This window comes from Myxocyprinus asiaticus, chromosome 39, assembly GCF_019703515.2.
Source record: "Myxocyprinus asiaticus isolate MX2 ecotype Aquarium Trade chromosome 39, UBuf_Myxa_2, whole genome shotgun sequence".
Classification (NCBI taxonomy): Eukaryota; Metazoa; Chordata; class Actinopteri; order Cypriniformes; family Catostomidae; genus Myxocyprinus; species Myxocyprinus asiaticus.
The window spans coordinates 384,934-397,500 of record NC_059382.1 but is presented as its reverse complement, the minus strand read 5'-3'; the positions used below and the strand labels follow the sequence as shown (position 1 = coordinate 397,500).

The 12,567-nt window shown below is 42.3% G+C and overlaps 1 protein-coding gene across 1 annotated transcript in view; it reads left to right on the top strand.

Moving 5' to 3' along the window:
- The window catches only part of LOC127430354 (neuromodulin-like), a 16,068-nt gene extending 4,598 nt beyond the window's left edge, over positions 1-11,470 (top strand). The window contains exons 2-3 of the mRNA XM_051680102.1: positions 7,832-8,342; positions 10,815-11,470. Of these exons, the coding sequence (XP_051536062.1) occupies positions 7,832-8,342; positions 10,815-10,882 (579 nt within the window). The 3' untranslated portion in view covers positions 10,883-11,470. The remainder of the gene's footprint in view (positions 1-7,831; positions 8,343-10,814) is intronic.
- The last annotated feature ends 1,097 nt before the right edge of the window (positions 11,471-12,567 follow it).

The following is a 12,567-nucleotide window of genomic DNA, read 5'->3' as shown; positions in this document are numbered from 1 at the left end:
GGGTGAACTTCACAAGGAATGGACTGAGGCTGGGGTCAAGGCATCAAGAGCCACCACACACAGACATGTCAAGGAATTTGGCTACAGTTGTCGTATTCCTCTTGTTAAGCCACTCCTGAACCACAGACAACGTCAGAGGCGTCTTACCTGGGCTAAGGAGAAGAAGAACTGGACTGCTGCCCAGTGGTCCAAAGTCCTCTTTTCAGATGAGAGCAAGTTTTGTATTTCATTTGGAAACCAAGGTCCTAGAGTCTGGAGGAAGGGTGGAGAAGCTCATAGCCCAAGTTGCTTGAAGTCCAGTGTTAAGTTTCCACAGTCTGTGATGATTTGGGGTGCAATGTCATCTGCTGGTGTTGGTCCATTGTGTTTTTTGAAAACCAAAGTCACTGCACCCGTTTACCAAGACATTTTGGAGCACTTCATGCTTCCTTCTGCTGACCAGCTTTTTAAAGATGCTGATTTCATTTTCCAGCAGGATTTGGCACCTGCCCACACTGCCAAAAGCACCAAAAGTTGGTTAAATGACCATGGTGTTGGTGTGCTTGACTGGCCAGCAAACTCACCAGACCTGAACCCCATAGAGAATCTATGGGGTATTGTCAAGAGGAAAATGAGAAACAAGAGACCAAAAAATGCAGATGAGCTGAAGGCCACTGTCAAAGAAACCTGGGCTTCCATACCACCTCAGCAGTGCCACAAACTGATCACCTCCATGCCACGCCAAATTGAGGCAGTAATTAAAGCAAAAGGAGTCCCTACCAAGTATTGAGTACATATACAGTAAATGAACATACTTTCCAGAAGGCCAACAATTCACTAAAAATGTTTTTTTATTGTATTCTAATGTATACAATATATATACAATATGATGTATTCTAATTTTTTGAGATAGTGAATTGGTGGGTTTTTGTTAAATGTGAGCCAAAATCATCACAATTAAAAGAACCAAAGACTTAAACTACTTCAGTCTGTGTGCATTGAATTTATTTAATACACGAGTTTCACAATTTGAGTTGAATTACTGAAATAAATGAACTTTTCCACGACATTCTAATTTATTGAGATGCACCTGTATGTATCCAGTATTATACAATATTATACATAGAAATTGTGCAACAGGCAAAAATTGCTGCAAAAACACGTTTTAAATTTATTTTTTGTTTTTGCGTAACAGGAATCCTGTAATTGACACTTTTCACAATAACATAAAGGAATATTCCGGGTTTAGTTAATCTCAATCGACAGCATTTGTGTCATAATATTGATTACCACTAAAATTTTATTTCTACTCGTCCCTCCTTTTGTGTAAAAAATCTAAAATCTGTGTTCCAGTGAGACACTTACAATGGAATGGAATTGTAATTTTGAATATTTATTTGATTAATTGTGCAACCCTGGAATGTATTTGTCATGCATTGTCACTTTTAATTTATGCATTTGATTTTATTTTATGCTTGCTTTTTTCATTAGACACATTTGAGTTTTAAGTTTTGGACAAATGCACCCCTGGATCCTGGTGGACAAGGTAAATATTTTCAAATGTGTCTTTCCTGTCTCTTTTTCTCCCAGTTTTCCTTATTTATTCACATCATCTTTCCAAACAAGGATTTTCTGATCACATTTTATAGACCTTTTTTATCTTTAAAGTTTCTTTGGTTTCATTGCATGTTATTCTTATGTTTAGTATTAGCGAAAAAAAGAAAGAAAAAAAAACTGTCAGTTTTGGTTTTACATATTTAATTTTGGCTAAGATCACATGACCACTGGGTTGATAAATAGTTCCAGTCCAGAGCAGAAAACACAAAACTTTTTGTCTGTGATCTAAACCAGACCTAACCTCAGTCTGAACTCAGACTCTAATGATTTTAATCTTGTCTGGAAGCATTGCAGCAGGAAATGTGAGTTTTCAGAGTTTGTGATTGAATCCTGTGAGACTGAAGCAACATGCTGTACGCACGCACACACACTCACGCACACACACTCACTCGCGCGCACACACACACACACACACACACACACTCACACACACACACACACACACACACACACTCACTCACACACTCCTCACACAATCCAGCCTGGTTAAACCCAGGATGGATCGTAGGCAGGTCAGCCTAAATGTTTCTAACCAGCGAAGATGTTCCATTAACGGGGTCCACGTTTCGCAAGTGTAGAGAAGGGAGGGAACGACCATGGCCGAGAAGACCTGAAGCTTCGTGCGGAGCGACAGACCAGGTAGCTTCCACACAGCATTACGCAACCGATGAAAAGGTAATGCTGCTCGACTGATTCGGAGTGAGACCTCCGCTGCTAAAATGGAGCCGGTCATGAGCACACTGCCCAGGTATGGGAAACTCTCCACTCTCTCCACAACTGCTCTATCACCAATTGGGAGTTGGGGGGATGGAGTGTCCGATGGTACAAAATACCCAGGCAGGTGCTTAGTTTTGATGGGGCTGATGGTAAGGCCCCACCTCTTAGTGGCAAGCTCCATGTTCAGCAGCAGCACCCCCAACTCCTCCTCTGAGTGGGCAGCTATTACCAGATCATCGGCATACATAACATGGTTGAGCAATAGGGAGCCATCCCTTGACCGCACCCGGGCATCAATCAGCCTACCATTGTATCTGTACCAAATGGAAATTCCTCTGGTACAGCTATTGAAGGCTTCACGAACTACGTGGTCAAAATAGATGTTAAATAATGTGGGCACCCCAAGGTGTACAGGGAATGGCTCTGACTCCCGGCCACGTAGTTTTACCCGGGCCCGCTCACCATCATGAAGGTCCTTAATGATCGTGAGCAGAGGGTCAGGGACTCCGAAAGCACGAAGAACAACCCAGAGCCCAGGCCTGCTGATGGTATCATAGGCCTTGACCAGGTCAATAAAGCAGAGATGTAGGTCTTGTTGGAATTCCCAACACCTCTGCTGTAGCAGACGGACAGAAAATATGGCATCTGTGCAGGACCGCCCTTTCCTGAAACCGCACTGGGGCTCCGCAAGCCTTTCCTCAGTGTCCCTAGCGAGGCGATATTGAATAATCCTTGCCAGGACCTTTCCCGGCACACTGAGGAGTGAGATGCCCCTGTAGTTGTTACAGTCTGTGCGGTCCCCTTTCTTAAAGAGGAGGACCACCAGGGCATCCTTCCAATCCTGCGGAACCCGTCCATTGGTCCAGACTGTTGTTATGATGTCATGTAGGGCAGTCTGTGCACAAATGCCACCCCCCCCTCAGCATTTCACCTGGGAGATCATCTCTGCCCGGTGCCTTTCCCTGTCTCAGACTCTGGATCGCCTTCAGTACTTCGTCAACAGATGGCACCTCAGCCAACCACTCACAGGGGGTGACTTCTTCCTCCAATATTTGAGGCACCGCAGCCTCGGCAGCGTCATCCCCACTTTGTCCCACGTTGTTTTCCTGGCTGAGGGATTTCCCCTCCCCCAGGACCTCACAGAAATGCTCAGAAAATCTGCAAACCTGTTCCTGGGGGTCGGAGATTGGATCACCATTCTTTCCCCTAATGATGGTAATAGGTGTGGTGCTGCAGGTTACTTTTTTGATGTAATTAAAGAGCAATTTGTGATCACGGGCCGCTGAGGCAGACTCCATCTCCTCAGCAACCCGCGACCACCACCCATCCTTGCAGCACCTCACGGCTCTCCGAACCTCCGAGCGAAGGCTGTGGTAAGCCTCCTCATACTCCGACATGGGATGCTGTAGCTGATGAGAGTGGGCCTGTCGCTTTTTCTCAGCCAGCTTTAACAACACCTCTGTCAGGCAGGGTCTCTGGGGAGGTCTGGACCGTGTACCCAAAGCAGCCATTGCAGCTGTATGAGCCACAGTCCTAAACCTCGCCCATTTCCCCTCGACATCTGGAGGCACAACGCAGCACTACTTTTCAAAACTTGATCTGACACTAAATGCTCCAGCAGCCTAATTTACACTTAGAAAACTCCTGAAGTTGCTGTAACAATGCAAAAAGCACTTACCAATTTACTTGAAGTGAAAATCAGTCCTCCTTTACTGTTTAATAAATTAAGTAATCACACAATCATGCAGAACATCTCAGGTTTGTAAATCCATAAGGATCTTTTTCTCAGCGGCAAAAACAGCAGTGATGACAGCCGACTCATCAGCAAGATCTCCCGCTCTTCGCTCTTGAATTACGTACATCACTTAAAGCGTGATTGCGTCACTCAAGGCCAGCTAGAAAGCCTCGACCAGGACATATCCTAAAGATCACACCCACCAAGAACAAATAAATCATTCTGATTGGCTGATGAATCTGACAATCTGTCTTTAGTTGCCCATTCATTTGTACTGTTGAGGGATTCTATGGAAATTCGGATGGCCTGAGGGGGTGGAGCTCAAACTCACGCGCTGCTTCTGCTTCGGGCATGTGATTTGTGAAACAGCTGTCACGCTTCGCTTGTAAGCATCAAGAAATACATTCTGACTGGATAAACTTTTCGTTATTCTCTATTTGTTTGTAGATTAAGAATGGAAAGCAATTAAAAATACATAGGCAAAAAGATGATTGAGAATGAAAGGATGAAAAATATTTATTTATTTGGCATGTTAGGCCAGCAGTGAAGGCTTTGCTGGCCCTGAGAAATCGGCACTGATGAGTCTGCTGTCTTAAACCTCCATCACAATGATGTCATGATCTCCAGAGCTGAAGGGAGCAGCAGAGTCCAATCAGAATAACAGACACTAAAACAGAAACATTAATAACTGACTGCATCTCTTTTTTTTCTCCTCCCCTTTTCTCCCTAATTTGGAATGCCCAATTCCCAATGTGCTCTAAGTCCTCGTGGTGGCATAGTGACTCGCCTCAATCCGGGTGGCGGAGGACGAATCTCAGCTGCCTCCGCGTCTGAGATGCTATTCTCCGCGGCATCCACGCACAATTCACCACGCGCCCCACCGAGAGCAAGAACCACATTATAGTGACCACAAGGAGGTTACCCCATGTGACTCTACCCTCCCTAGCAACCGGGCCAATTTGGTTGCTTAGGAGACCTTGCTGGAGTCACTCAGCACACCCTGGATTCGAACTCGCGACTCCAGGTGTGATAGTCAGCGTCAATACTCGCTGAGATACCCAGACCCCAACTGACTGCGTCTTTATACTTTTCATCTAACAGCAACTATCTATATGTTCATTTAGAGTCAAAGTTACACGTGAACTTGGCAGATATTGATCTGAGCAGCAGATTGATCATTAAAACTTCTCTGGTTATTAAACACACTGATAATAAAGTTATTGTCGCCCACTGATTCTTCATGACATTATTGACAGGAAACACGTTTAATCAGCTGAACATCCTCAGAGCTCCAGTTAGACATCATTAATCCACATTCATTCACATTATTGATTGTTTACAGCACCTACATCCATTGATCCACATTCACTATCAGACTAAATGTGCTTCAATTCAATGACCATTACAGAATATTAATACACACATCCCAGAAGACAATGCAGTTATCAGGCCCATATTTGGAACTGGTGTTGTTACCAAATGGATTATTTTAACTGGTTATTTTTTGTCAAATAAAATAAAATTGTCATGAATGAATTCACTAATTAAAATATTAGAGATTCTTCCTTTAGTTTGCAAGGCACCAGTCACTGTAAAGCTGCTTTGAATCAATATGTCAATGTGAAAAGAGCTGTAAAAATATATAAATAAATATATTATTCAAGAAATTATTTGAGTGATTCCTCTGCGTGTCCTTCGCCTTTGGCCACATCCTCGCTATTGCATTTTGGTTTGAAAACACATCCATTTCACTACGTTTATGCCTCTCATCCACACCGAAGTTGTATTTTCCTCTGCTGAAAACAGAGCGTTTCGAAAGTATTCTCCATTACGCCAGAGATTATTTAGCAGGGACGGGCCACTTCTGTTCAAATGAATGGGAGAAATTGGATCATCCAACGGATGTAGAAAGGAAGACCCGCCTTGCAGTTAAAAGACCCAATCACCTTTTAGATACAGACATCATCTGTCAATCAACTCGAAAACACGCATGCTACATGGAAGCGTTCACCGTTTAACAGCTGACGGAAGTGACGTTTCAAACCCAAGCATTGTGTTATCCACCCTCAGTTCAACACTTATATCTCTATAATATACATATTCACACAGCATGGTATGATGGTAAAGCGTTCGCCTCGCTTTTGTAAGGTGTTGTCTTCACAGACGTTTTGCTAGTTGTTACATTCTCCATTATTTACAATTGTTTTGCCAGATCACCATCGCTACCAGTAACTCCTCCCTTTCCGCTATGTACGGCAAGCCGCGTGTGCTGATTGCACGAAGTGTCCAACATGCCACATTCCGTTTTGACGGTTGAAAAAGTGCATCATCCGGGTACTCGTAGTACACTAGTTTTTGTTGCATTTTCAGTGTAAACGTACTACTCGCACTACTTACACTACAAAATGACATAAAATAGTGCAGGAGTGTGCTGTTTGGGACGCACCTTTTGATTACGCACACTTTGAAAAATGATGACGTTGGGAAACTGAAAACAGAGTTCTCTATAATTAGCAACAATGCCACACATATATCTATTTTGATGTTGTGTTATAATTTCATCTCGACGTAAACGCACCATTATTATTCTATAAACTTGTCAGCAGTTTAACTAACTTTAACTGTTGCTCTGTAATGACAGCAGTTGATGTGAGAGAACACTGATCATAGAAGAAGACAGTTTACGATGTCAGCTCTAGCGCCCCTTGTGGCAACACTGAGAATGCAACATTGTACTTGTGTTGAATTACAATAACTGTGAGTGAAAATTACTGCGTGTGAATGTGGAAAATTATTTGGCCGTGCCGGTGCAAGTGACATCTGTCACCTGTCATCAAAACTTATAAACCATCAGAATCTAATGGTTCCCACAACCTTGTATACAAATCATGTTTTAAACTGCGATTAAAAAAAGAAAAGTCGTGGATGACTGACAAATGCAAATCAGGTAAAACAATGGGGGCCTGGGTAGTTCAGTGGTAAAGACGCTGGCTACAACCCCTGGAGTTCTCTAGTTCGAATCCCAGGCTGTGCTGAGTGACTCCAGCCGGGTCTCCTAAGCAACCAAATTGGCCCGGTTGCTAGGGAGGGTAGAGTCACATGGGGTAACCTCCTCGTGATCGCGCTGTTCCTCCGTGGTGGCGCACCCGGCGAGCCATGTGATAAGATGTGCGAGTAGACAGTCTCAGACTCGGAGGCAGCTGGGATCTGTCCTCTGCTACCCAGACTGAGGTGAGTCACTACGCCATCACAAGGACTTAGTGTGTACATTGGGAATTGGACATTCCAAATTGGGAGAAAAAGGGGGAAAAAAAGAAAGATATATATATATATATATATATATATATAAATAAATATCAGGTAAAACGGCAAAGTATCCATTTTAAACAACCCTTTTGCAGTTTCTTCGCTAGAGGGCGCACACATTTTGTTTTTTTTTGCCAGTGATTAAATACATGAACTCTGTTTAAATGATATTTCAGGATGAAATTATTAAAAAAACACTGTAATACAACAACACGTGAAACAGATCTTGCGTAGCTACATTTGTGTTCATTAGTAAAGTGTATTGAAGGCCCGACAGGCGACTACTCAAATATTTAGAGAAATTAGAGTGTGGACTGTTTGTATGTAGTCTGTATTTGAAGCACTTAACTAGACCACAACCATTAACAAAGACACGTCCCATTACCAGTTTACTCATGAAACGCGTGTGTTTGATCCTGCAGCTGTTGTTGCTCTATGAAATGAGGATGCTGATGATGTTTGTATTTGTTGTGTCAGGTTGAGAAGAATGAAGAAGCCGACCAGGAGATCAAACAGGATGGAACTAAACCCGAGGAGAACGCCCACAAGGCCGCCACCAAGATCCAGGCCAGCTTCCGCGGACACATCACCCGGAAAAAAATGAAAGATGGCGAGAAAGAGGAAAACGGCGCCGTTCCAGAAGAATCCGCCGAGACCACGGAAGGAGAGGAGGAGAAAGAGCGAATCTCTCCATCTGAGGAGAAGCCGGCGGAGGTTTCCACGGAAACAGAGGAAGAGAACAAACCGGTCAAGAGTCCCAACTCGCCTGCTGCCGAAGCCCCGCCCACTGCTGACCACGCCCCCTCAGGCACGCCCACTAAAGAGGAAGTGCAGGTGCAGCCGCAGGAAGTGGAAAAGCCTAAAGAAGCCGAGAAACCCGCAGAAGAACCCGCCATAAATGCACAGAATGAGGAAGAGGAGGAAGCCAAACAAGCCGACGTGCCTGACGACGCTGAGAGCCACGAAACAGACCAAATAGACAAAAGAGGTGCGTCACAAACCAACTGGTCCACACACATCACGGCCGAATCCATTCAGTTCATTTACACTTCTCATTAAAAACAACTAAAGCCGTTCAGAGGTGCTGCCCTCTGCTGGTGACAGTGAACATCAGAGAAAAAGGGAAATAACATGCAGTTCATATTCAAGTATTATGAACAATATGAATGAAAACTAGGCGATGCTTTTCAGAAGTGTCTGTCTGATCCATGTATTATCTTATTTCATTTAGATGTTTATTTCTGCAGAATGAAAGTTTCAGAGATTCTCTTATAAATGTGGAGATATCCTGAGCGGCTCTGGCATTGGAGAAAATCTAACGGCGAATTTAAAGTAGTTTAAGTCAAGCTTCTTTTTTAAAAACACTTCAAGCTACTTACACAAGTTAGAAAACTACATTGAAGCTATTTAAAGAGGAACATCTTTTCGATTTTATAACTAAGAATTTTAGATATAGGCCTATAACAATCAGATTCTGATTGCAGAATTGAGCATAAAACATTAATGAAACTAGAATTCTGTTTTATATTACTGAATTGAAATATAGTGATAAACAGCAGCAATACATGAAATATTTCACTTCGGAAGAGAAGGTAAAGTCCCTTTAAGGCTGCGCGGGACTCAAGTGAATCAGTGAATCATTTATGTGAACTAGTTCATTTAGATGAACTGTCCAAAAGCACTGACTCGCTTAAATGAATCAGAGTTCCCAAAGCTAAAGATAAGGGAGTCGTTTAGTGTGACCAATTCATCTACATAAACTGCCCGAAGGAACCGATTCACTGATATGATTCAGATTCACCTTATTGGTTAGTAGTTTCTCCAACCAATCAGGTGACGGCAGGGACGTTGAACCCGGTGTGTTTTAATATAATACCGTATATTATATTTTAAAATGTAAGTATTCAGTTCTTATAGTATTTGTTGGACAAAGTTGAACAAGTCACTTACAAAAACTTCAGAACTTTTATTTTGAATCATTGAACATGTACTTAATTGTTTTTAATCAACACACAGGGATGCCAACTCATGAAAGGCAAAAAAGGTGAGACAATCACAGGTCCACATGCATGTTATCCCAGGATATAAAAGAAATAAATCAATAAAAGTGCATCTTGTTGTGGAGCACGTGTTTCAGTTTCACACATGACAATTAAACACTGAGCACAAGCTGATTCTTGAATCAATTATTGAATCAGTTAAAACAATGACAACTGTGCATGTGCACCATTTTATTTGTACTTTCTGCTTGTGCATTCTGGGACTTACATTATCCAGGTGGCTTCATTCACCAAAATTAGTTCAGATTCATTGAGTGACCAAGAAGGTGGCGATAAATGAGACAGTTATATATGAAATGAGCGATTCACTGATTCAACGAATGAACAACAACAAAAATTTCCTTTTTAATTAGTATGTCTACAGATCTACCAAGATACTTGTTTTAAGCATTATAAGATCAGAGCAGATGTTTAATTGTCCTTCAGTTTGTGGACTGCACACTAACATCACAGTTATAAACCAGGAGCTGATCTTAGTAAGACATGCTGACAAATAAAGAATGCAACAGTTTGAAAGAATGACCATTTTAAAGAGGTTTGCAGTGAAGCAGGAGCTGTTATTGGATATATTGTTACTTCACTATTTACATAAACTGTCCATTAATCCGTTAATTCTGACATGATCTAAATGTGATGTCACAGGAAGTGAGTGTGTGTAACTGAGTTAGTAAATCCATTTTCCAGACGCTGTAAGTTTCAAAGTGCTCTGGTGTGGTTGGACTAAAACTCTTTATTGACGTGATTTTACCAGCAGATGTTTCACCACATTCATTAGAATAAATGGACACTATCTGACCATGAATATACAAACACTCAAAACTACAGGACAATAACAAATCTGATTTATAATGTCAATTAACAAGTATTAATTGGTAGAAACAGAGTTATTGTGGCAGAACAGGAATATCACAGTAAACGTGTGATTGTGAATGGTTTTTTATCTTCCTTTTCTCCCAATTTGGAATGCCCAATTCCCACTACTTAGTAGGTTCTCATGGTGGCGCGGTTACTCACCTCAATCCGGGTGGTGGAGGACAAGTCTCAGTTGCCTCCGCTTCTGAGACCGTCAATCCGCGCATCTTATCACGTGACTCGTTGTGCATGACACCGCGGAGACTCACAGCATGTGGAGACTCATGCTACTCTCCACGATCCACACACAACTCACCACACGCCCCACTGAGAGCGAGAACCACTAATCACGACCACAAGGAGGTTACCCCATGTGACTCTACCCTCCCTAGCAACCGGGCCAATTTGGTTGCTTAGGAGACCTGGCTGGAGTCACTCAGCACACCCTGAATTCAAACTCATGACTCCAGGTGTGATAGTCAGCATCAATTCTCGCTGAGATACCCAGACCCCCATTGTGATTGTGAATGTTGTTGTTTTGTTTGCAGAGGATGTCGACGACTCCAAACCAGTAGAGGAGGCCATTTCAGATGCCGGCAAAGAAGAGAACATTTAAACGACCAGTCCAATGTAATATGAGAAAATCATTCACAGGCTGCTCTTGCTTTTGGTGCTGAAGACGGTCTGTTTTATGTTTGTCTAGTTTTGGGTGTGGCAGTGATTTTCTGACATTTGGAGGGAGTTTTCTAAGGCATCGTCTGTGTGACGCGTATGATCGCAGACATCACCTTCTTCAAGATCAGCTTCTCTGACCAATTTCTCTATAGTTCCACACACACACACACACACACACACACACACACACACACTTAGCTCTTTTCCTGTAGTTAGCCAGCGCTGCTCTTCAGAGGGAACGCTGCAGTCCGTATCGATCCATTCACCATTTTGTTGAGCTCACTGCATGAGAACTCTTCCTCCAGACGAAAGCGTCCTCTCGCTCACCACACATACTTGTGGCTTCTTTTCACGTCCTTGGTGTTATGACATTTTAATTGCCGATATCGCTGCACTGATGGTCAAATAATTGAGAATATTAAATTAAAAGAAAATGTCAGCCTTTCTGTTCAAGTGTGTGCAGTGTCAGGTTTGAATTTAAGGAGTAAAATGGTTTCATGTCTGTTTTCGAAATAAAGAAATGTGCCAATTATCCTGACCAAAAGAGTTTGTCTGATTGTTCAGATGTGAATTAACAAGTTGCTTTTAGAAAACTTGAGTGAACAAAATCGAACAGAATCTGTTCGATGGAATAATGTTTGTTGCGCTTGTAAAATGTTGGTCGTTGATTGTTTGCAAACAGAACATCATAAAATGTTTTTCATGGATAATCTGACATTTAATCTCAATGACTATTTGGAAGTCTTAATATAAAAATCATAATGTGCAAACTGTCTGTTACTGAACAAACATGAACTTTAGACAGAAACCTTCTGAACACAATAACACGAAACCGAGTAAGAACTCAGGCCCTATTTTAACAGCGCTAAACGCAGTGCTATGTGATACGTCATACACGCAAAGTCAGTGAACATGGCCATGAAGTTTTGCACTGATTCTTGAGATAAGGGACAAAACATGTCTTACATACAAAAGTCATGTTTATGTTAAAAATCAAGAAGTTCGGGGGCCTGGGTAGCTCAGTGGTAAAAGACGCTGGCTACCACCCCTGGAGTTCTCTAGTTCGAATCCAGGGTGTGCTGAGTGACTCCAGTCAGGTCTCCTAAGCAACCAAATTGGCCCGGTTGCTAGGGAGGGTTGAGTCATATGGGGTAACCTCCTCGTGGTCGCTATAATGTGGTTCATCGCTCTCAATGGGGCGTGTGGTGAGTTGTGCGTGGATGCCGTGGAGAATAGCGTGAAGCCTCCACATGCGCTACGTCTCCATGGTAACACGCTCAACAAGCCACGTGATAAGATGCATGGATTGAGGCGAGTCACTACGCCACCACAAGGACTTAGAGCACATTGGGAATTGAGCATTCCAAATTGGGTGAAAAAGGAGAAAAATCCCAATCAAGAAATAATCAAGAAATTCATAATAATAAAAATACTGGAAAAGTTAAATCTAAAGGAAATGTGTGTACTCAGGGCATTCACTACTTATATTTGTAAATATTTTTATTCTCTATACTTGGAAGCACATGTATCCTCAGCAAGAAGTCACAGTGTTAAACTGCCAAACAAAGTGTTAAAAAATGCAACAAATTCATAAATATAAATATTAAACTGAATATAGGGATCTGT